At 38.7% G+C, this 25,753-nt stretch overlaps 2 protein-coding genes across 4 annotated transcripts in view; one reads left to right on the top strand and one right to left on the bottom strand.

The window, feature by feature from the left end:
- The window catches only part of col21a1 (collagen, type XXI, alpha 1), a 73,374-nt gene extending 54,016 nt beyond the window's left edge, over window positions 1–19,358 (bottom strand). For all 3 annotated transcript variants that reach the window (XM_087278835.1, XM_087278837.1, XM_087278836.1), the window contains exons 1-7: window positions 19,218–19,358; window positions 15,697–15,827; window positions 13,490–14,050; window positions 10,707–10,872; window positions 10,387–10,618; window positions 7,937–8,110; window positions 4,096–4,173 (exon numbers count right to left, since the gene is read on the bottom strand). In XM_087278835.1, the coding sequence (XP_087134961.1) occupies window positions 4,096–4,173; window positions 7,937–8,110; window positions 10,387–10,618; window positions 10,707–10,872; window positions 13,490–14,050; window positions 15,697–15,796 (1,311 nt within the window). In that variant the 5' untranslated portion in view covers window positions 15,797–15,827; window positions 19,218–19,358. The remainder of the gene's footprint in view (window positions 1–4,095; window positions 4,174–7,936; window positions 8,111–10,386; window positions 10,619–10,706; window positions 10,873–13,489; window positions 14,051–15,696; window positions 15,828–19,217) is intronic.
- The window catches only part of lrrc1 (leucine rich repeat containing 1), a 593,918-nt gene that overhangs the window by 495,517 nt on the left and 72,648 nt on the right, over window positions 1–25,753 (top strand). The gene's annotated exons all lie outside the window — the stretch shown is intronic.

Genomic DNA, 25,753 nt, shown 5'->3' with positions numbered 1-25,753 from the left:
CAATATCTTAAAAAAAAAGGTTGTATAACATTTATTTTGTTATCCAAGTAATTAAAATAACCACATAAATCACACGGATTACACTTAATGCAGCTTTTGTGTCGAGTATTTAAATAGTCGGCTGTTCTACCGGCAGGTGGGAGTGGGACTGTTGTCACACGCCAGGTGTTAAAAAAAATTCCCGCCACTGCACTGTCATCATTCATTCATTATTTTGAGAAGCTGAAGCTGATGAGGTAATAATACAACTGTTTCACCAAACTGAGTAGTTCTTACTACTGATGAAGCTTAATATTTGTTTTCACCGTATAAATTGTGTGTAGCTTTGGTGAAATAACTGCAATCAATAAAATGTGCTTCATATCAATGTAAATGCATGCTAATTATTCAGAAAAATGAAAATTAAACTAGCTTTCTAGATATAATATAGATATCTAAACATATTTATCTAGATGTGATACAAATATCTAGACATTTATCTAGATCCAGTATAAATATCTAGACATATTTATCTAGATGCAATATAGATACCTAGACATATTTATCTAGATATAATATAGACATCTAGATATTTATTTAGATACAATATTGAAAGCTAGACATTTATCTAGATATGATATAGATATCTAGACATATTTATCTAGATATGATATAGATATCTAGACATATTTATCTAGATGTGATATAGATATTTAGACATATTAATCTAGATGTGATATAGATATCTAGACATATTTATCTAGATGTGATATAGATATCTAGACATATTTATCTAGATGTGATATAGATATCTAGACATATTTATCTAGATGTGATATAGATATCTAGACATATTTATCTAGATGTGATATAGATATCTAGACATATTTATCTAGATGTGATATAGATATCTAGACATATTTATCTAGATATGATATAGATATCTAGACATATTTATCTAGATATGATATAAATATCTAGACATATTTATCTAGATATGATATAGATATCTAGACATATTTATCTAGATGTGATATAGATATCTAGACATATTTATCTAGATGTGATATAGATATCTAGACATATTTATCTAGATGTGATATAGATATCTAGACATATTTATCTAGATGTGATATAGATATCTAGACATATTTATCTAGATGTGATATAGATATCTAGACATATTTATCTAGATGTGATATAGATATCTAGACATATTTATCTAGATGTGATATAGATATCTAGACATATTTATCTAGATGTGATATAGATATCTAGACATATTTATCTAGATGTGATATAGATATCTAGACATATTTATCTAGATATGATATAGATATCTAGACATATTTATCTAGATGTGATATAGATATCTAGACATATTTATCTAGATGTGATATAGATATCTAGACATATTTATCTAGATGTGATATAGATATCTAGACATATTTATCTAGATATGATATAGATATCTAGACATATTTACCTAGATGCAATATAGATACATAGACATATTTATCTAGATGCAATATAGATATCTAGACATATTTATCTAGATGTGATATAGATATCTAGACATATTTATCTAGATATAATATAGATATCTAGATATTTATTTAGATACAACATAGATATCTAGACATATTTACCTAGATGCAATATAGATACCTAGACATATTTATCTAGAAGTGATATAGGTAACTAGACATTTATCTTGATGTGGTATTGATACCTAGACATATTTATCTAGATACGATATAGATATCTAGACATATTTATCTAGATGTGATGTCACATCTGTTTCTGTAATAGTTGAATCACAGTGGGTTCATGCATCTCGCGTATTATTTTATAGCTATATTCTACTGTAACATGCTATGTCAGTTAGCATTGGATTATAAATTGACTTTTTTCTTATGAAAATACCTAAAATGGCCGGAGGAACATGTAAAGATTGTTTATTGTCACAGGGGATGTTCAGCGGGGTGAATTGGAACTTCTTTTTTTGGGGGGTGAGGATAGGGGGGTGTGGTTTTTGGCTGGATTTCTAAGCCCCTTATCCCTTTCGACCCTAGCAAAATTGACTGGTCTTACTAGTTGTTTCCATCAACCTATTTCTATGCATATTTAGATATTCGCATAAAAAAAATAGTGGTTTGGAAATGCCAACATGCACATCAATTTTGAAAATAAACTAATAAACATTTTATTTGATAAGAAAAAATGTGCATGAACTATGATGGAAACGCTTTTACAGAACAAATTCCAGTGTGCGCATTAAAAAGGTCATGTGATTACTGTTTCATTTCAGTATTAGTGTTGTTATATTATTAATTACCTCCAGAATAGTAAAGAGCATCTGTGCTCCGCGTCTTTAAGCGCCACCACACACTTACTGCTTGTCAGCATTGTCTTCTGAGGTGCAAGTCATTTAAGATTCACGCAGCGTCTCCTACCACAGCAAATGACGTGTTTATTTTTGACACCAGATAATCAGGAAGTGATGATTTTGTTCTCTTTGACTCATTCGCTGCTTTATTTGCACGTCTTTTATACCATATTTCAGTTTTAATAAATTTACATCACGTCTTTGGATGTAAACATAGCTACTGTTTTATAAAATACTGATCCTTTTCTTCTCTATTTGGCAATCTGCCTTCATGCTGACTTTAAGGCATCATACGGTCATACGCCAAAACTACCAAGATACTACTATGATTTTGTGGTAGTATACTATACTATGATATTCTTTGAAGTATTCATACATTTATGCAGGCAGTTTCATTGAATGCTTTTGGCACACCAGCATCATTCAGCCATTCATTCTCAAAGCTGCTGGCAGATTTTGTTTTCCAGCTAAGACAATGCTTAGACTAGTGGTGTCCAAACTAGGTCCTGGAGGGCCGGTGTCCTGCAAAGTTTAGTTCCAACTCTAATCAGATGCACAAGGGCCAGCTAATCAAGCTCTTACCAGGCTTTCTAGCAACATCCTTGCAAGTGTGTTAAGGCAAGTCCGAGCTAAAATCTGCAAGACAACGGTCCTCTAGGACCAAATCTGGACACCCCTGAGTTAGACACTCTAATATAAAAACGAGGCAGCTCTTACCTCTGCAATTCAAAATGAGGCTAGCAGTTACTTTTCAAAGCGAGCAAAGCCATCTTCAAAAGTACATACCTCTCCATCCTAAAAAATGAAAGGAGCCAAAATACATGAAGAGGCATTGGCAGAAAAAACAGCTTAGAGGTGCAAGACTTCATTGCAGCATGCGCAAGCAGAAAAGCAAAATGAGGTCACACACAGTGTTTACAAATGGCCCACATCTCTAAACAGTCAGTCTGAAGGAGATATCAGTGCCAGATTGAGTTAGTGACTTGAGAACAATGACGTGTTACGCAAATACGTGATTGACTTTTAATAAACTCTTTGAGCGAATATCATGCTCTGTTTGAGCCTGAAAAGATTCCTCTAGTTCGTCGGTGAAATTGAACAGATTAGATCACACTCGAAACACATTGAACGGGAATTATTGGAATCGCGAAAGATAAACAAACAAAACGAACAAAGTCCTTTGTGCTTTACTGTTCTGTTTTTATAGAATTGTCTGGAAGCGAAATCAAACCGTTCAAATATCAAGCCATTCTTAACTCGATATGACATTAATACATGGAATATAGCCCTGCTGAAAAATCCAGCTTAAACCAGCCTAGGCTGGTTGGCTGGTTTTAGCTGGTCAACCAGGCTGGTTTTAGAGGGGTTTTGGCCACTTCCAGGCTGGTTTCCAGCCAATTCCAGCCTGGTCTTAGCTGGTTAGGCTGGGAGATGACCAGCTAAAACCAGCTTGACCAGCCTAGCAGGCTGGGAGCCCAGCCAAAACCAGCTATGTCCAGCTTAAACCAGGCTGATCAAGCTAGTTTTAGCTGGATTTAGCTGGTCATTTTCCTGCCTGACCAGCTAAGACCAGGCTGGAAATGGCTGGAAACCAGCCTGGAAGTGGCCAAAACCCTTCTAAAACCAGCCTGGACGACCAGCTAAAACCAGACAACCAGCCTAGGCTGGTTTTTTTAGCAGGGAGTTGAAAGGGCAAAAATAGAAACATCCAAGATTCTGGTACTCACAACTCCAGGTATTTCACAGGCGGTTTCTCTGTTGTTCTGCTCCGGGTCGCAGTAGATTCTGAGTTTTTGTACTTCAAACTGTTTAGGAAGACAAAAAAATGAGAGTAGATTTAGAAAAGTCGATGCCTGCGGCAGTTGCGAAGGGGAAAGGAGCTCCCTGTTGCATATAAAACACATTTGGTGTCAACATGACATGGTGTCTGCTTTTCCACAAGAAGACTGCTGTGTTGCACATGTTGAAAATGATCCATGTTATGTTTATTCTTTGGCGAAAGATCACAAACGCATACAAATACTCCAATAACTGCCATCATTCTTTCATAAAGTTGTGAAATGTGCTTTGTCATCATTTTGTTAGCTGCGTAAATTAGGAGCATTAAATCTAATGTCAAGCTTTCATTTTTTTTCACCTCTATTTTTGATTCATTTGTTTCTTTCAAGTGTTCACACTTAGCTGATGATCCATCAAAAGCTTGTTTGGCATGCTCTCCCGGGAGAAAGCCCCGAGCTCAAGGGATCCTCGAGCCCGGGGCTTCCTCCCGTTGGCAGAGCGAGAGGGGAGCCTGAGCTTCGTGGATCTTAGAACTCCCCGGCTGTTTTAGCTAAGGGAACAAAAGGAGTTAGACAAATGTTTGATTGTTATGCATGTTGAATGTCTTTGGATGGTGGAAGGAAACGAGAGAACCCGGGGAAAACCTATACGCAGACACAGGGAGAACATACAAACTCCTCACAGAAACACCCACCCGCCTGGTGGGACCAGGGCTGGCAGTGTTCTTGCTGTGGGGCTCACAGTGCTAATCACTGGGCCGCCGTGCCGCCCGATCAAAGGTAAAGGATTTTCTTCCAAGCGAAGATAAAATGAACTGAAAACTGTGGTTATTTATAGTAGCTTAGGGCTCGTATGATTGGAAGATAGTGATTAGCAAATACGACACCGGCCGTGATAAATGATAAGCACGTGATCCTCTCGAAATTAGTTTATGAATAAACTTCACTTATTAGGGATGGACATTTCGAGTTACTTGTTCTGTCTAAAAGCAAGCATGTACTGTAGATACTGTAAACAACTGACTAATTGTTAGGCTCAGCTTTTAACCTAAGTACTGGACTTGAGTGGGTTTAAGTTGAGTTACCTCACAAATCTCTGCTGAAATATGCCTTATGCATTTTTTTTGACAGTGTACAAATTGCACAATTCATTAATTTATTCATTTTCCTTCGGCTTAGTCCCAAATTTATCAGGGGTCTCCACAGCAGAATGAACCGCCAACTATTTCAGCATATCTTTTATGCAGCAGATGCCCTTCCAGCTCCAACCTAGTATTAGGAAACACCTATACACTCTCATTCTCACACATACATACACTACAGCCAATTTAGTTCATCAAGTCTTTGGACTGTGGTGGAAACCGGAGCACCCAGAGGAAACCCACGCCAACACGGGGAGAACATGCAAACTCCACACAGAAACGGCAACCCAAATTGCACAATATAAAATGTTATTAATGGCTTTTTTTAATATTTTTTCAGCATAAGCTAACTTCTACAATAAGAATTCATAAACAAAAACGCACACACATGCTACCACACTTGGATATGTCAGAAATAGGGGTGTCACGATTTCGATTTCTAATCGAAATCGATCAAAATTTATGCTCAATTTTGATTATCGAATCACAAAATAGAATCGTCGATGCTGCCACGCCCCCATGTCACGTCAGCTCGGCTTGCCAAGCGGGAAAAAAACAGGCTTGTTGAAGTGCTTGTTGAACTGCAGAAGCAGGAGACCCGTCGACAGAGCTTAAACCCTCTCCTCTTTCAATGAAGTCGCCGGTGTGGAAGCATTTTGGATTTCCAGTGAGTTATGTTGACAACGTTCGTGTTGTCGACAAAAAAAACACAGTTTTGCAAGCTCTGCTATGTACGTATTACGTACGGTTCGTCCGATAGACAACACCGGCATCGCGATCCTCAGCCCGCCCCCGTTGCAAATCCGCTGGGGAAAAGTACACACTCAGACCCTGTTTACACTGTCTTTGTTTTTAAATGGCATTTTAGAACGACAACGATTTGACATCTACAGTGGCGTGTAGCATTTCTGAGCAGCCCTCCTTCCTCTCTACCTCTGAAAATGCACATCACGTGACCACACAGACACAGACGCACACACAGCCATGCGCTTGAGACAGCAGGTCCAGGCAGTCAGAGGACTGCTTCAATCTTTCACTCACTTGTACTTAGTCATTTTAGCGAACACCTCAGATACTGTTGGCTGGTTCCTGTTGGTTGTGCATCTTTTTTACCGAGGCCATTATAACGACACAGATCACTGCCTATTCACGAGACCCGCAGAAAAAGTGATTGACAGGTGGTAATTATGTGTGTACCTTTATTCATTTACTGTATGATTTGTTTATGGGTAAAACAAAGACCATCCAGGTCAGGTAGTTTAAAAGGTAGGCTACAAATAATTAATTGGTCATTAATTAATTAATTATTCATTATCGAAAATCGAATCGAATCGTGCCTTTAGAATCGAAAATGTAATCGAATCGAGGATTTGGAGGATCGTGACACCCTTAGTCAGAAACAACAACAGTGGTGTATTTTATGAATTATAAATGGATGTTTTGCTAGTACTCAAGTGTAATTCAGTGTTTCAAATATAAAATAAGTGTTATGTGATTGAAATCACTGATATGTATTTTCTGGCTTAGTACCAGACCATCTCAAACACTCTGACAGTGACATAGCGTTATTGGAGGAATTGCAAAGGACATTCTTTTGCTGTAAGTGAAATTCAAACCAACCATCAAAGACTTTTTTTAGAATTTCTCATTTTTATTTTAGATGTTTCGAGAAGATTTTAGCCTTTGACAAGTCGAAGACCAATTTGTTGCCAAAATCGCGCCGTGTAAGGTGCTGTTCATTTGATTAGTTTTGTTTTGTCAATTAATTACTTCACACTAAGTACCATTAAGGTGCTACTTTTTTATAATAATCATCTTAATATTTTAAAGCAAAGTGTGAAATAATTATGTGAAATTGCGTAATGAGTTGCCGTTTTGCCCCTGTCTACTAGGTACATTAGTAATTTTGTGTCTTTTAATTAAAAATGGGTGTTTTTTCACTGACGGTTCATTCTGCTGTGGCGACAAAAAGGAAAATAAGTTTGAGAGGTTATTACCAGAAGACAAAAATCATTCTCTAAAGCATGCCAGATTTACCATGTTATATTTATGACTATAAATTATAGATTTATGTTGTTGTAAAATGTAATAACATCTTGTTTGGGTTGCAGTTAGTTATATTGGGCCTTATTATCAGTGAAATTGATGTTGAATTGATGTGAATCAATAGATATTGTCTTCTAGTCGTTTTACGCAAAAATAAATAAATTAAATAAATAAATAAATATATATATATATATATATATATATATATATATATATATATATATATATATATATATATATATATATATATATATATATATATATATATATACATATATATATATATATACATATATATATTGTTTTTCTTTACAGGTTAGATTTTTTTTGCCCCTTAATCATTAATATCCTGTGTCTGGTAAGAATGGTGAACTGCTATACTTTCAGAGATAACAGTACATACTGTATTTCCATACTGTATTGACACTTTTTTTTTAAATGTTTAAATGTTCTGAAACTTGTTCTGCAAAATGTTCAACCACTGAACCACCACTCCAAACAAAAGCCTGTGCAATGTATCCACGTTTGACAAAAAAAACATGTAATAACAATAGAATAACAATGGTAGCCTATATAAAAGTAGAAGTCAATGATATACTTACAGGTACTGTTGTTTCTTTGCTGACGTACTTCCCAACCTGCGTTTTCCCATTAATAAAAATACCATCAGGTGGCTCCAGCGCCAAGGTTTCAATTTCCAGGTCATCAACATACAGGGTGACGTCTTCCTCTGTCACTAAAAGACGCAGCTGATGCCATTTTTCATCAAATAGTTTCTGCACAATACATTAAAAAAAAGCTAAATTAAGATTTTGCTCTTCTTCTAATTCATAAAAGTGATTACATTAGTAAAGTTTACATCTTTTAAAGAGATTAAAAATGACATTTTACTCACTATTTACTCACCTTCAAGTGGTTGCAAACCTTTTTGAGTTTCTTTTTTCTGTCGAACACAAAAGATCTTTTGAAGAAAGCTAAACATTTTTAACTATTTCCATAGTGGGAAAACGAATACTATGGATGTCCAGCATTCTGCAAAATATCTTATTTTGTGTTCAACAAAAGAAGCTCAAACTGGTTTGGAACCATCAAAGGGTGGATTACTGATGTCAGAATTTTTAATTCTGGTTGAACTATCCCTTTCAATATAAGAAAATATGAGTAAACCGTTAGACAATGATGTTCATGTTAAACAGTAAACATTTAGTGGCAGTTTCCAAATTTTGTTCAAAACACTCAACTATTGGAGCACATATTTTTAATACTCAAGAATCATGCATTAAAGTCTATCAGGAATGTTCATTAAATGCAGTTGAGGGATGCTCTGTCTGAGATCTCATCCTGAATCCATCTTTGGGATGCATGAATTTCAAGACTAAGGGTGGGTTCACATTAGCACTTTTGTTTGTTTGTTTGTTTGTTTGCTTTATTTATAGAGCACATTTAAAAACAACAGATGTTGACCAAAGTGCTTTACAAAATGACCAGCATACAAAATCTATACCTATATATAAATATTAAGCAAAATATATAAAACAGATTAAAATTAATTAATTACAATCAAAGGCAAGAGACAGAAGGTGATTTTTTAGATGAGACTTAAAAGCACCAAGTGAAGAACATGACCGGATCTGTAAAGGCAGACCATTCCACAGTCAGGGGGCTGCAGCAGAAAAAGCCCTGTCACCTCTTGATTTCAACCGTGTTTTGGGGACAACTAGCTGAAACGTGTTTTCGGACCTGATTGGCCTCAATGAAGTGTGCCAGTGAAGAAGCTCAGAGATGTAAGTCGGTGCCAGACCAGTCAAACTTTTAAAAACAAGTAGCAATAACTTATATTGAATTCTAAATTGGACTGGGAGCCAGTGAAGAGATGATAAAACTGGTGAGATACTAGAACATGTTTTTGTCCCAGTTAAAATCCTAGAAGCTGCATTTTGAACCAGCTGCAGGCGTGCTATTGATGCCTGTGAAACTCCAGAATACAAAGAGTTACAGTAGTCCAGGCTGGACATAATAAAAACATTAATGATAGTTTCCAGCTCTTTAAAATAAAGAAAAGGCTTCAATTTGGCCATGTTCCCTAATTAATAGAAACCACTTTTGACGACTGAGTTTATTTGCTTGTCGAACTTTAACTCAATGTCAAAAGTAACTCCAAGATTTTTTACGTGACTGTGGACCTTAGGCTTGATCGAACCTAATTTATTAATTGTAGATTCACAGACACTCGGAGGACCAAACACTACTACTTCAGTTTTTGATTCATTCAAGTGTAAGAAATTACCAGCCAGCCATTCACTTTTGGTCCGCACCTGGGTTCGTTAGACATCATAGTACGGTACGTTTAGCTAGAGTGAACGTGTCTTCTGAACTCGGGTGCGCACCCGTTAACCGTGCCCGAGTCCGCCTGAAAAGGTGGTCTGGGTTACGGTTCATGCAAACTCTGGTACAGTTCACTTCTGATGTGAATGCAATCGTATTAAATAACGGTAGTGAACCTCCAACTGTACAACACACCTTCGTTTTCGTAACATTTGTTCGTGTTTTAGTGTTTGTGTGTGTGACTGAGCCAGGGCAAACACAGTGATACACAGTGATGTCTGCTTGTCTCCTTCAAAAACAGCTCCTGCAGACACTGTGTGATGTTCTGAATGTTTATAAAATGTTTGCGGCAGATGGATGCGAGTCGCTTTCTTTATGTCCGAAACCAAAAGCTTCTGTTAAAGCAGAATGACCGCGAACGGCTGTAAACAAAACAGCAGCTCGATGACGCAAGCAAACCGGGGTTCAGAAGGAAAAAAGACAGTGTGAACACAAACCAACCGAGGAGGTGGCAGGGGGAGACAATCGTCTCCAGGCAAATGGACCAAGTGTGAAAGCACCCTTAATCAGTGCTGATAAAGCATCAGGAAGCATGGACTTTTTCATTTAATATAGCAGGACTTCAACCGAGGATCAAACCATCAAAAACTGTATGCTGGTGAGCAGCCATTATAATCTTTTCAGCGCATGACTGCTTCAAAACTCTTCTGTCATGCTGTGTATTTACCTTAGCTGGTGATTTAGTGAAGACCACAGTTTGAGTTCCGCTTGGTGTTTTGCTGGTGGTGGTGGTAAACATCACTGTTCTGTCCAGGCCATTGAGGCTAACAGCCATTTGAGGTTTTTCATCTTTAGTCTGTATCCGCCATAGGTCCCACTCCTCTATAGCCACAGAGCCTTTGTACTTTAAGGTAGCCACAAAAACATAGGAAGGCGGAAGTCCACCTGGAAACAACATCCTGTGGACATTAAGATGAACAAGTTGTTTTAATTCAAACAGAGTACACTTGCAAAGCCGGAAAGCCTTGATAACAGAAATGCCTTCACCTAGTGCTCTCACTCAGGTCATCTCGGGATGTCACCTGGTAGGCTTTACTGCCATAAAACGATCCTTGTGTCTTTTTGGCTTTTTTAGCCAAGTTGAGATGTAGGAGAATGTCAAAGCCTTTCTCATCTCGAGAATTGATTGCAATCTTTGCTGGACATACAGTCTCTATAGTGGATTAAACAGAGAAAACAAGGTATGAAAAATAATACATGCATGTTACATGATGAACTGTGGCCTGTAATCTCTCTGAGTTTGGTTTTGGTTGGTTACCACAATATGTGGCGTATATGTTGAGGACAAAACGACTGGAATGGGTTAAATATTTATTGGAACGTTGTGGTTTATTTTATTTGGCTTAGAGAGTAGTCTAAAAAAAAATTGTAGGAAGATCTTGGCGTGGGACACTGGACATTGTGCAAATATGCAGTCCGACTAAAGAATGTCCCTGCCATTGCAAATACCAGACAAAAGATGACCTCTTCTATCATAAAGTGTCTTAATCGTTAACTTTTCCAGTGTCCGGAAAGACTTTCTGAAGTCTTTGCAAACTTTTATGGAGAGCAGTTTTTCCTACTTAATGGCTATATTGCACTCCAGTTTTTATTTTCGCCGTTTAACAAGTCTTTGTGGAGTTGCTGCTGAGTAATCCATTGTTAGAAAAGTGCATTGGGAAATATCCTTCCTACCCAATTCAAGTTGTGGATGATCAAGTTTGGCATTTAAAACTGCTTTTCCGCCATTGTTTCACTTAATATTGTGCTGCTTCTGATTTCCAATGGACAAAATTGCAAATCCAGCTGATTCCTCAGTAATTAAATAATTTCAGTTGGAGGGAACTATGCAAACTTGACATTTTGGCTCTGCCAAATTGGATTAGCAATCTATAAACATTTCAGAATTGCTGGATCTTTGCAGAACTTTCAAACAATCAAACTGGCTTGTTTGTAAGCTTGCTGGAGATTGATGTCACAATCTTTGAAGGACCCTCAGCAATGCATGATCCTAATTTCACACTTATGGACTATTTACAGCCAGCTCGGTGAACTCAGAACACCTGGATGTTGTAAGTCATGAATGAAACTGTGACCAAATTATGCATGCGGCTCGAACTTGGAGATCCCGTCTCCACTGGCACATGACATGGTAAAGCAACAAACTCTTGCTCCCCTACGGAAGCTCAAGAATGTATGCAATTTCATTGTGGAGTGAAAGAAATTACACAAATAAATTTGAGAATCCAGCCCAGGGGTCCGTTCTTCGTACTTCGCTTAAATGATCTAAGATGATTTGGCAGATCCTGGATCTGTTCATCTTGATAACTGATCTCTCGCTAATTTGGTTCTTCAAACAAGTTCGCAAATCAGATTAGAATGTCTGGATGAACTGATCTGAGATCGCTGCGTGTGTTGTGAAGGACAGATCTATCGATCCTCGAAATCATGATCAGCAATGCAACGATTGGCTGACGGCACAGCCAACACAATCTCAAGGCAATTCGTAACTTTTTCATTTAGTGGCTAATTCGTATGAATTCGTACGATCTAATTCGTACAATTTAGTACGATTTGCTTATCCCCCAATGACGGTTGGGGTTAGGGGTGGGGTCAGGTGCCACGCCTCCTTTTTAAAATCATACCATTTCGTACGACTGAACTCGTATGAGTTCGTACAAATTAGCCCTTTAAACTGGCAAAACGTAAAATACTTACGTTTTCTCGTGAGATCAGGCTGGCACAGCAGCGTAATGACATCATCTGATTAATATTCAATTATCCATGTGAGCAAAATTACATCAAATTAGCAGTAAACGATTTGTTAAATATGACATGCAATAACTTTACACATTTGTTGTGAGCTGCAGGCTTTACACTTTCATGTGTCAAGAGTATTCATCATGTATTTCAATGCAAATCAATGTATTTAGTTCCACATTTAGAAAATATTTTCTTTTCTATAGTAGCCGTTTTTTAATCAGTGTAAAGAATAACTGGTTGTTTAAAAAAATCGTTTTCATATTGGTAAAGGCGTCTGCAACTTTTGTGAAGCATCAAATCACCGTCATATTAACTATCAAAACATGTTTATGACTGCATAAATGTAATATTGCTTTAAAACAGTCACATATTCTGCATTTCTATCATACACAATTTGTACTAAAGCGATCTAAAAAGTTCATATCAATAAGTTTTTTTTCTTTGCACCACCAGATGGCAGTCTTTGTACTTTCATTTCGAGGGTGCAGATTGCAAACGTTTTATTAATATATATAACTTAATTTATTTTCCCAAGTGTATATAACTACTACTGTAAGAAAATATCAGAATTGGGAACATACTTTCTGTATTATCTTTGCTTGAACTGAGCCGATCTAATCCTGTTTATATGAATTGAACCTGCTTTCGATCAGGTTTGACCTAGCAGATCTGTTGCTATGACAACAACTCTCGGATCAGCTTTGAAGAACGAAACGATCCTGGATCGTGTCAAATCGTCAATATCCAAATCCAGCTAACTGAGTAATCCACGTAAGAAGAACGGACCCCAGGGGTGGCCAATCCTGTTCCTGGAGACCCACTTTCCTGCAGATTACAGTTGCAACCCATATCAAACACACCTGCCTGTAATTATCACGTGGTGTTCAGGTCCTAATCAATCGGTTCAGGTGTGTTTGATATGGTAGCATCTGAAATCGGCAGGAAGGTGGCTCTCCAGGAACAGGGTTGGCCACCCCTGATCTAGCCACTGGTATATGAAAGCTTGGAGACATTACATTGAGACTTACCTTCGCACAACTTCTGCCTAATAACTTCACGGATCTTTGCGATCGCTTTATAGTCTTTCACAGAAAAAACATAGGTTGAGGATGGCTTGTTGGCGATAGCCCTGAGCTGTGCCTCTTCGGTCTCAGACCCGACTCCAATTGCAAAGAGAATTATCCCCTTTTTCCTCGCAGCTTCCGCAGCTGCCAGCACTTCATCTTGTGACTTCCCGTCCGTCAGAACCACAGCGATTTTCGCAATGCCATTCGGACCTCGCTCAGACAGGGCAAAGAGTTTGTCATTAGCGAACTTGATGGCCCGTCCAGTGTTGGTGTTCCCACCCATGTATTCTATAGACTCCATGGCCTTGATGAGGTCACTGCTCGAGAAGTGTTTACCCAGGGGTATATGCAAGAAGGGGTCATCGCTGTATTGCACCACCCCAACCTGGGTGAACTTTTGACCGATGTTGAAGCTCATGGTGATATTCACCAACCACTTTTTGACAATCTCGAAGTTTATATCATCCACACTCCATGATCCATCGAGTATGAATACTAAGTCACTTGGCGCTGTCCTACAACCTGAAATTGAGGAATGAAGATGAGAGTTTGTAGTGTGTTATTGACCATTTCAGCTGCTCGCTTTATAGGACATATTTGGGATATTCTATTAACTACAGCAGAGGTCAGCAAACCTGTTTCTGGAGGTCCGGTGTCTTGCAAAGATTAGCTCCAGCTAATCAAACACACCTGAGCAAGGAAATCAAGGTTTGCAGGGCTCAACAATAAGGACTGCCCAATGGCCCGGGGCCAGTGTGAGAGACGCTTGGGACAGTAGACGGGATCATTACTGGCCCGATTGGGGCCATCTTTTGTTAAGTAATTTAAAACTGAAATAAAATACCTTCACATTTTCCATACCGCTCTTTGTTTTCATTCATTCTCTTGTCGGCTTAGTCCCTTTATTAATCTGGAGTCGCCACAGCGGAATGAACCGCCAACTTATAAAGCAAGTTTTTACACAGCGGATGCCCTTCCAGCCGCAACCCATCTCTGGGAAACATCCACACACTCATTCACACACAAACTCATACACTACGGACAATTTAGCCTACCCAATTCACCTGTACCGCATGTCTTTGGAAACCCACCCGAATGCAGGGAGAACATGCAAACTCCACACAGAAATGCCAACTGAACCGAGGCTCGAACCAGCGACCTTCTTGCTGTAAGGCGACAGCACTACCTATTGCGTTGCCCCTCTTTTTCTTTTGTAAACACATAATTTTGCTCACTATTAAAATTTTAAAAATATTTTTAATATGTGTTATGTATTTTTTTTATATATTTAAGTGGCCTTAAATAATATGTACTTACATAGGTATTAATAGTTTGTTACAATGTACTTATTGTGTAAATACTTGTATTTACTGTGTACTTACACTTGATTAAATACATGTATGTAGTTACATCTGTAGTTAACTTTTGTAATTACATTTGTAAATACACTGTTGACTATCCCTTACACCTTAACCCACCCTTAAACCTACCCATGCCACCAAACCTGTCCATAACCCAACCTCTATCCCAAACCAAAAGCACCACAAGTGTTCTCAAATACATTATAAACACAGTAAGTACATTGTATTTATTTTTTGATGTAAGTACATAGTAGTTAAGGCCACTTAATATAAAGTGGGACCTATATTTTAATATATTTAAATACTTTTTATCATTTTAATAATTATAAACATTATTTTTGACACATTATTTAATATATGTGGCTATAAAATAGCTATTAAATGTATTTATTTATTTTTTTTGGTGGGGGCAGTGAAAATTTTGGCAGGGCAAGTAAAAACTGATCCATTGGCCCGATCGGACCAGTAGAAAAAATCCTTAGCGTTGAACCCTGGTTTGTTACTTGGAATACTTGAAACTCCACGCAGGAGTGTCGAGGCAAGTGTGAGCTAAACTCTGCATTCACACCAGCCCTCCAGGACCAAGATTAGTGACCCCTGACCTATAGTTTCTATGCCTGTTTTTATCCAAGTATTGACCCTCTGTTGCTAATCGAATCAAATTGACCTGAAGAAGTTGCAGGAATTGTTGCAATTGCTCAGTATTAAGACAGCCACAATGAATATTGGATCATTATTAGGTGATGTTATCCGAGTCAATAGTCTTCATGCAACATACACTAATGAAGATGAGAGAAGCACGCTTACTCAATCTCATGTCCTCATCTTGTGCTGTGCAAAACAAGTGAAGGAGCATGAAGTAAAGACACCAAAACACAAAATGCATGGATCTCATTTTGCAACCCATGTTCTTGAAGTACCAAGCTCCAGTTTAGCACCTGAAGAGAAATGGAGATAAGACATGCATTTCTTAGATGTCTTCACATGAATGCCATTGGATTTGCAGATGTTTAGTTTTTTACAGCTTTGTTAAATGAATGACATGCTTTTTGTAATCAATGTAAACATCTCAACGAAAACAGTTGAGCTGCGGTTTTATTGCATTTTCTGCGTAAGGGTAATGTGGTTAATTTGGTTCATGCTAACAAAGATGGTTGTGCATTTCTAGAAATGGTGTGAAAACCAGAGAATGGAAATTATGGGTTGTTTTTGTGACTGGAATGAGAAAAGGGCACAGTATTATGCAGTTCTCCTCTCTAATATGAACAAAACATAATCAAAACAATCTCTTAATTGTACAGCCGTTCTTTTTAAAGCAACATTCTATCCAATTGGCCGAATGCTGATTACAACAACAAATAAAACATCAGCTTGTCTGTATTTTTTGTTAATTATTGTTAATTATTTAATTAATAATTTAATTCCTTTGAACCAGTAAGCAATTTATAGTCATAGATTTGTTATTCACTTTCTTTGTTGGTGTGAAAATTATTTTGTGGTAATAAACACAACCCAGGATCATTCTGAAAAATTACCTCTATTTACATTTCTGGAGAAATGCCAAATACGTCCCAGGAGCGATGTTTTTTTGCAGTTTGTTTTCGCGAATCCGCCAGAGGCTGCTGTGTACGCTTTTTGAGATCTCAAATTTCTCTCACGAGTGCCATTTTTTTGCCTACACTTCTCACATAAAGGCCGCTGTCCAGTGACTGACCGATCGACTGAACCACACACCTCCTACCCTAAACCCAACCAATAGTGTTTTCAAAAGCGCAGATCGACCCACCCAACACCTTCCCTAAAGCCAACCGACAATTTTAAAAAAGCAATCCAGAAATAGAAAAGCCCAGGCCTGATTTTTACCACATTTTTCAGATTTTACTACATCCTCACACTGTTATCTACTTGTTTATTTTTTTGGATTCTGTTTCTGTCTTTCCCATTTTCTGGAACTGTTCTTCATCAGACTCGAACCATGTTGTCGTGGTCATCTCCTTTGCATCTCAAATCCGCCGACTTACATGGCAAGCTAACTGGTCAAACGAAATGCAGCCATACATACTTAAGGCTACATAATTCACGATCTCCAGAAACGTGTATAGGGCTATGCTTTCAGAATGAGCCCGTCTTGAATAAACATTATGCCACAAGTGCTGCTGTTGATTGAGTTTAACTTGCATTGAGCAGAAATTAGTCCCCGTAATTGTTTTTACTTCACAGTCTTACCAAGTAGAATCATGTCATGTTTTGAAAAAGCTCTTCATCTAACTCTGGCTTCTGTTGGAAACTGCGTGCTCTTTCCAGAAAGAGAAAGAAGTGCAGACATTATGAAAAAACACCATATTAAATGAAGACCAGATATGCTCCTTTTGGAAGGGGTTGGGGTGTTTTTCGGCCTACTGATTGATGCGGTCAACCAGAGATTCCCAATGAAAGTTACCGTCCTCGACAGTTGAGAGATCATGAGCATGACTAGAACACGAGTGAAACTTTTATACATCCTTCAGCCTTGGCGAGTTACATGACTGGGGTTTTCCACTCTTTGACCTAAGACAGCCATGGGGAAACTAGTTCTTGCTCCAGTGCTTTGCAAACCCAGCTTGGATTTGCAATCCAAGGGGAGGTATGTGGAACGCTCCATTATTTTCACGAGCATGTCTGCATGCTAAGCACCCAAACCCACGCCCCCCTCCACGCACTGTTCCTCAGAACCAGGGTTTTCCCTCTTCCAGTAATATTGTAGTTCTGGACAGTGACCAAGCTTATGTTCATGTGACAAAGCTAAAGCAACTTTAGACAGGAAAAAAAGGACAGCGCAGAACGAATTTGAATTGACTGTTTTGTAATGCACCATTACTCTCGCGGAATTAATGACCACAGGTCTTGCACAAAAACTGGAAAGACATGCTTGTCTGCCAGTATGTACCTCTAGCCATATGGCTTTTCCCAGCACCATGACCTTCTCGTTGACCTTGAAGGTTATTGGGGACCTCCAGACAGTTTATGGTTCCAGTCCTAGGTCAAGATGAAGGAGAAGTAGTGTAGCTGGAATGTGACATGTTTAAACATTGTCTGCTACCAAAAGGAATCGCCCCCCCCCTAATCTTAGCCTAATATATCATGAGCATGTATCCTCCAAAACATGACACCGAAAGCTCAGTGGAATTTCAGCATGAGTAATTGATTGTGTTTGTAGTGAAACCTGTTTAAGATTTATTTCACGTTGATGGGATTCGGCCAACTGAACGTGGGAGGCAGGAAACCCTTGTTGAACAGCTGATTCCTCCCTGTCCTCCAGATGAGGCGTGAACCTCTCCGTATCTCAGTAGGAAAAGTGTGCTTTATTTAGTCGCTTCCTCAGGCATTTTTCATTAATACGCTCCACATCTGTAGTTACTCCCCATTTATTGTGTACGGCTTGTCTTGGATCGGTTATCTTCATGTTTTCTAACTGGCAGCCATTGTCTTAGTAAAACCTTTCTGCCTGTTTTCCATTGCGCAGCTATAAACGTGCTATTGTAATCCAGTGGTTTCGATACCAAAATCAACAACTGCTGTAAGGCATGTTCAATTAGTTTGCCAACATGAGGGGAAAATAAATGGGGGGCCAAGTTCCTTAGGCTCCAATAAAACAGCCAAATCAGAGAGACCACTAAAATGATTTCACATAATCAAGACCGTAACCTCAACGGTCTACTGAGGACAGAGCTGTTACGAGGGAATTTCCACCAAGTTACATACGTGATCAACATGCATGTGCAAATATTTGTCCATTTTGAGGCTTTTCCAGCTCTTCTGTGCAGCCTTTTTTTAATCACTGGTGTTACCCCAAGAAAACACAACACTTATGAGTTAAATAAGGCGACATTCAGCTAGACTGAATAACTTGGACCGGGTGCCTGACAAAGCCTTGTTAAATAATTCCATTCATTCCTTCCTTGTCACAGTGGCACAAGTCAGGAACTGATAACCCTTCCTAATAAATTCACCATGCAGGCTGTCAGCATGATTTGCAAAGATGCTGACAGAAAGGGCAAAGCATGTGAGGGTTTATGTACATGCAGTTTTTCTGGCATCAAAAAATAGCAATGCATCAATGCAATTCAACCCTTAACTGCATCACCATCAAACAACGCAGTTCTGTATGAACTTCAAGCATTTCTATAAAAATAAATGACCCCAATTCTTGGGGTAGCCATAAGATCGTGAGGTGTGAAACGGTATCTTCTGCATGCTGGTTGCAACCAAAAGTCAAAGTGCAAACACTAAAGATGTAAAGACTATCAATGCATCGCAATTGTTGAGCAGAGAGAAATCAAAGATTTTACCAGAGTTTGATGTGCACGGAGCTGGACTCAATAATGAGTAAAATCCCCCTCACTCACACTGTCTGGCGTCCCATGGTCAGGGCTGTGCAGAGCGCAGAGTTGGAGGAGGTGGGTTTGAGGACGCTGCAGACTTGCAGATGTGAGCCTGCCCTCTCCATTCACCTTCCAAATCCCCCTCTCTCTCTCTCTCTCTCTCTCTCTCTCTGTCTTGATACAGAAGGCACAGATAAGGAGAACTGCACTAAATAGAGAAGGAGTCAGCCCCCTTTTTGTGAAAGCAGAAGGAAAGTTATAGTAATTCCGATACTCGTCCAAGGTTCGCATTGTGTATGACAGCTGCGAGGATAAATATTGTGAGGGGGGTTTTAGGAATGTAGATAAAGGAACATGCGTTCACATTCTCATGATGTGGTAAGCTGTTGCCTGTTGCTTTGTACAGTGTTTTTAGTTTTCAGATTGATTTTATTTTCCCTAAATAAAGATACAGGAGCTGTCACTTTTCAAAAGGTACATCATTGTACCTGAAGGGTCCATAATGGTACCTCAGAGGTACTTTTTAGGTACATTTAGGTACTAATATGCACCTTTAAGTTGCCACACTCTCAGAAAAATGGTACAAGTGTTTGTGTGTGTGGTGTTCTGTAATTAATTAATAGCAATAAAGGAATTCTGATTCATGTCTTGAGGCAACTTGTAAATTTGGCTTTAAACTAGTCTGTTTTAGATTGTAATGAACGTTTAGATGGTAAGATTTACAGCTTATCCTTTCTAAAAGAACATTTAGACATCAGACGCAGGTTTATGCCGAGCAGGATTGAACGCATGACGATTTATCCTCTCCAGAATGTCAGATTTAGTGAAGTGGATTTCTTATTGGAAGCGATAAACGTCTACGATTTGAAAGCTGAACATTTGCATGTTGTGGTTTTGGCATTTGCAAGTTATGAACATTTTCCAGAACATCATTGGGTTCTACTGTGCTATATTGAGCGCAAACTTCTTTTAAATACTCTCTTAAATTGGATCGTTTCAGTCCTGTTATTCATGTGGAACAGTGATGGAGTGTAATTCAGATGTGATCGAATGTAGATGGTCAGTTTAGCTTCATCATAAAAAAATCTGGAGCCTCATCCGCATCGTAAATAAAAGCTTGAACATTGTAAAGTTCAGTGGAGCTTTTTGTGCATGAACAAGAACATCCAGTTATTATTATGCAATTGCGATCAGTCATTACTAAATTCAGTCTATATCCTGACAGTAAAATCAAAGAGTTCACTAGATCTAAATGCTATTTGATCTACACTACCTCACAAAAGTCTTGTTGTTGATCTCAGTTTTAAGCTGTATAGAAGTGTCTTGAAGAATATCTAGTCTAATATTATTTACTGTCTTCATGGCAAAGATAAAATAATTCAGTTATTAGAAATAAGTTTTTAACAAATAATAAAATAATAACTTAATAACTTAATAATAATAATAATTTAGTTGATCATTTGGAAAAGTGTCAGAAGGTGGATTTCTCTGCTGAATCAACAGTTGAACTGCATCCCAATCATCACAGATACTGCAGAAGACCTACTGGAACCAACATAGACCAAAATTCTCACAGAAATCAGTCAAGTTTGGTGAAGGAGAAATCCTGGTTTGGGATTACATTCAGTATTGGGGCGAGAGATCTGCAGAGTGGATGATCAACATCAACAGCCTGAGGTATCAAGACATCTGTGCTGCCCATTACATTACAAACCACAGGAGAGGGACAATTCTCCAGCAGGATAGCGCTCCTTCTCATACTTCAGCCTCCACATCAAAGCTCCTGAAAGCAGAGAAGCTCAAGCTGCTCCAGGATTGGCCAGCCCAGTCACCAGACATGAACATTATTGAGCATGTCTGGGGTAAGATGAAGGAGGAGACGTTGAAGATGAACCCAAAGAATCTTGATGAACTCTGGGAGTCCTGCTGAACGCTTTCTTTGCCATTCCAGATGACTTTATTGATCAGTGTTTTTAGTCATTGCAGAGATGTTCATTCATTCATTTTCTTGTTGGCTTAGTCCCTTTATTAAAAAAAGGGGTTGCCACAGCGAAATGAACCGCCAACTTAACCAGCAAGTTTTTATGCAGCGGATGCCCTTCCAGCCGCAACCATACACACACACACACACACACACACCCATAAACTATTTACAATTTAGTCTACCCAATTCACCTGTACCGCATGTCTTCATTCACAGAAACGCCAACTGAGCCGAGGATCGAACCAGCGTCCCAGCGACCTTCTTGCTGTGAGGCGAACGTGCTACCCACTGCGATACCAAATCATCAACTAGAAGTCAAGGTTTTATTTGTTGTTTCTAAAACTTGGATAGACGACAAGACTTTTGTGGTGTATATTTAATGGCATAATGTATTTGAATTAGCATAACCTTTTTATTCAGTGACTTCAACGGTTCATAGTGACCAAATCTAGCAAAAAATGTACTCATGTTTAGTCCATATGACTTGTGTGCTGCATTGAAAGTTTTCTGAACTCTGCATTATGTTGTTGTTGGCGCAAACTGAAATTTATGCTGTCATTTCTCCAGTGAAGAGCCACTGCCGCCAGAATATGTGAGTGCAATGCTTTGAAAACTCTTACCGTTCATTTTGCTTCCTCACACAAAGCTGGACTTTTATGGGGATTTTTGTAATTTTTGGAGTTTAATAGGAGTCACCACAATGAACTGTGGTTGTTAGGAAATGTAGCCCTACATGGAGATTCTTCATATTATGTTTTTCACTTTTTCACAGAAGCTATGGATAATAAGGGATTCTTAAGCATCAAAACAGTAAAATTGTAAAATATGTTTCAGAATGCACCCTGCTTATCAATTCTTTCTATATTTATATATTCTAACTGCTCGTTGTTCATTCATTCATTTTTTTGTCGGCTTAGTCCCTTAATAATCCGGAGTCGCCACAGCGGAATGAACCGCCAAGTTATCCAGCAATATTTTACGCAGTGGATGCCCTTCCAGCCGCAACCCATCTCTGGGAAACATCCACACACACACCCATACACTCAAATCCTACTCAATTCACCTGTACTGCATGTCTTTGGACTGTGGGGGAAACCGGAGCACCCGAAGGAAACCCACGTGAACGCAGGGAGAACATGCAAACTCCACACAGAAAAGCCAACTGAGCCGAGGCTCGACCCAGCGACCTTCTTGCTGTGAGGCGACAGCACTGCTGCGCCACTGCTTCGCCCCACTGCTCGCTGTATGCACCTGAAATAGAGAGCTGGCTTCTTTTTTCATGTTGTACCTAAAATAAGAGTCAGTTAATTTAATGAGGTCATTAATATGTATTAATTCACCGTTTGTTAACTGATGTTCTTGGATTTCGAGCAATACCAATAGGCAAGGAAAGACAAGGCAAGGTTATTAAAATACATTAGCGCAAGGGTCAATCAAAGTGCTTTACATAAACAAGATTAGAAGAAAAAATAAAATGAAACAGGGGCGAGGCAGTGGCGCAATAGGTAGTGCTGTCGCCTAACAGCAAGAAGGTCGCTGGTTCGAACTTCGGCTCAGTTGGCTTTTCTGTGTGGAGTTTGCATGTTCTCCCTGCCTTGGCGTGGGTTTCCTCCGGGTGCTCTGATTTCCCCCACAGTCCAAAGACATGCGGTACAGGTAAATTGGGTAGGCTAAATTGTCCGTAGTGTATGAGTGTGTGTGTGAATGTGTGTGGATGTTTCCCAGAGATGGGTTGCGGCTGGAAGGGTATCCACTGCGTAAAAACTTGCTGGATAAGTTGGCGGTTCATTCCGCTGTGGTAACCCCAGATTATTAAAGGGACTAAGCCAACAAGAAAATGAATGAATGATTAAAACAGATGAATGTTTAGTGGCAGTAACTATTCAATAATATCAGCTGCATTAACCAAATCAGTATTGTGAATCGAATTAATTTAATATAATTTTATGTGCTTGTAGATCAGAATCAAACACAGTTTCATCATGATTTCCTGAAGACAACCCTTTAAATGTCCTTCAGTGTGACATTATAGCAAAAAAACCCACTTAATTAAAAAAAAGGTTTTACTTTATACATACACACACCACCAGCCACTATATTAGGTACACCTTACTAGTACCGGTTTAGACCCCTTTTTGCCTTCAGAACTGCCTTAATCCTTCATGGCAGAGACTCAACAAGCTACTGGAAATATTCCTCAGAGATTTTGCTCCATATTGTCATGATAGCATCACACAGTTGCTGCAGATTTGTCAGCTGCGCATCCATGATGCCAATCTCCCGTTCCACCACATCCCAAAGCTGCTCTATTGGATTGAGAACTGGTGACTGTGGAGGCCATTTGAGTACAGTGAACTCATTGTCATGTTCAAGACACCAGTCTGAGATGATTGAGCTTTATGACATGCTGCGTTATCCTGCTGGAAGTAGTCATCAGAAGATGGAGACACTGTGCTCACAAAGGGATGGACATGGTCAGCAGCAATACTCAGGTAGGCTGTGGCGTTGACACGATGCTCAATTGGTACTAATGAGCCCAAAGTGTGCCAAGAAAATCTCCCCCACACCATCACCAGCCTGAACCTTTGATACAAGGCAGGATGGATCCATGCTTTCATGTTGATGATGCCAAATTGTGAGCCGACCATCTGAATGTGTCAGCAGAAATGGAGACTCATCAGAGCAGGCAACGTTTCTCCAATCTTCTATTGTCCAGTTTTGGTGAGTCTGTGTGAATTGTAGCCTCAGTTTCCTGTTCTTAGCTGACAGGAGCGGCACCCGGTGTGCTCTTCTGCTGCTGTAGCCCATCCGCCTCAAGGTTGGACGTGTTACATGTTGCCTTTCTATCAGCTGGAGCCAGTCTGGCCATTCTCCTCTGACCTCTGACATCAACTAATGAATTGCGCCCACAGAACTGCCGCTCACTGGATATTCCCTCTTTGTCGAAGCATTCTCTGTAAACCCTAGAGATGGTTGTGCGTGAAAATCCCAGTAGATCAGCAGTTTCTGAAACACTCAGACCAGCCCGTCTGGCACCAACAACCATGCAATATTCAAAGTCACTTATATCCCCTTTCTTCCCCATTCTGATGCTCGCTTTGAACTGCAGCAGATTGTCTTGCCCATGTCTACATGCCTAAATGCACTCAGTTGCTGCCATGTGATTTTTAGATTTCTACAAAAAGTATATAAATAATTGCTAGAGACATTTAATGATGTATTAGTAACTAATAAAATAAATAAAAAGCATTGTGAATTTATGAAGTGTGCCCACTACAGGTGAGGGGACTTGACAAACCACCTGTAGAAGCACTCTTCTGTATAATAAAACAGCCCCCTCTATTTACTCTAGCAGTGAATTCTCTGAGCACAGTTTCTTTGTATGATTAGCACTTTTTGGTATGTATTGACTCTTGTTGAATCGCTGAATGCCTCCTCAATAGTAAGTCGCTTTGGATAAAAGCATCTGCTAAATGACTAAATGTAAATGTAGTGCATGATATTAATTTAAATGTGAACCCTTTTTAAATACGGTAGGTACTGTAGGTCATGAGCGAACAAGCTGTGTTCTTCTTTACACCCACAGAGCTGTAGGGTTTCCAACATCTCAATTTCTAAGAAGCAAACGCCCACATCCTCTTGGATTCATTCTTGTCACTGTCAGCATGTTCCTCAAACCCACCTAAGCTTCACAGGATGCAAATTAAACACGTCTCCTTAATCAACACCCTTCAAGTAATGTGAAGTCAATTTGATCTGGACTTGCTCTAGATCTTTAACATGAGCCAAATCTTAGGGAAATGCGGTTTGGACTTTGTCCACCCGCTGATAATAACCTGACAGACCAGATGCATATTTGACAAATGCTAAATCTGGGAATCCCCTGGCTTTATATCTATATACAGTGCTATATCTACAGTTAGTCAGAATTATTAGTCCCCCAGAATTATTAGCGCCCCTTTTTATTTTTTCCCCCAATTTCTGTTTAATGGAGGGAAGATTACTTCAGCACATTTCTAAGCGTACTAGTGTTAAAAACTTATTTCTAATAACTGACTTATTTTATCTTTGCCGTGAAGACAGTAAATAATATTAGACTAGATATTCTTCAAGACACTTCTATACAGCTTAAAGTGACATTTAAAGGCTTCACTAGGTTAATTAGGTGAACTAGGTTAGGGTAATTAGGCAAGTTATTGTATAATGATGGTTTGTTCTGTAGACTATTGAAAAAATATATAGCTTAAAGGGGCTAATAATTTTGTCCCAAAAATGTTTTTTTAAAAATTAAAAACTGATTTTATTCTAGCCAACATAAAATAAATAAGACTTTCTCTAGAAGAAAAAATATTATCAGACATACTGTGAAAATTTCCTGAATCTGTTCAACATCATTTGGGAAATATTTAAAAAATAATAAAATAAAAAATAAATAAATATATATATCTTTACAATGTTATATTTCTGCATATGCATTAGGTTAGTCAGCTCTGTAGTCAAATCTGGAGCTAATTTAATT

This window comes from Danio rerio, chromosome 13, assembly GCF_052040795.2.
Source record: "Danio rerio strain M-AB ecotype USA chromosome 13, GRCz13ab, whole genome shotgun sequence".
Taxonomy (NCBI): domain Eukaryota; kingdom Metazoa; phylum Chordata; class Actinopteri; order Cypriniformes; family Danionidae; genus Danio; species Danio rerio.
Note: the sequence above shows the minus strand (reverse complement) of the source record. Positions and strands in the feature narration are given on the sequence as shown.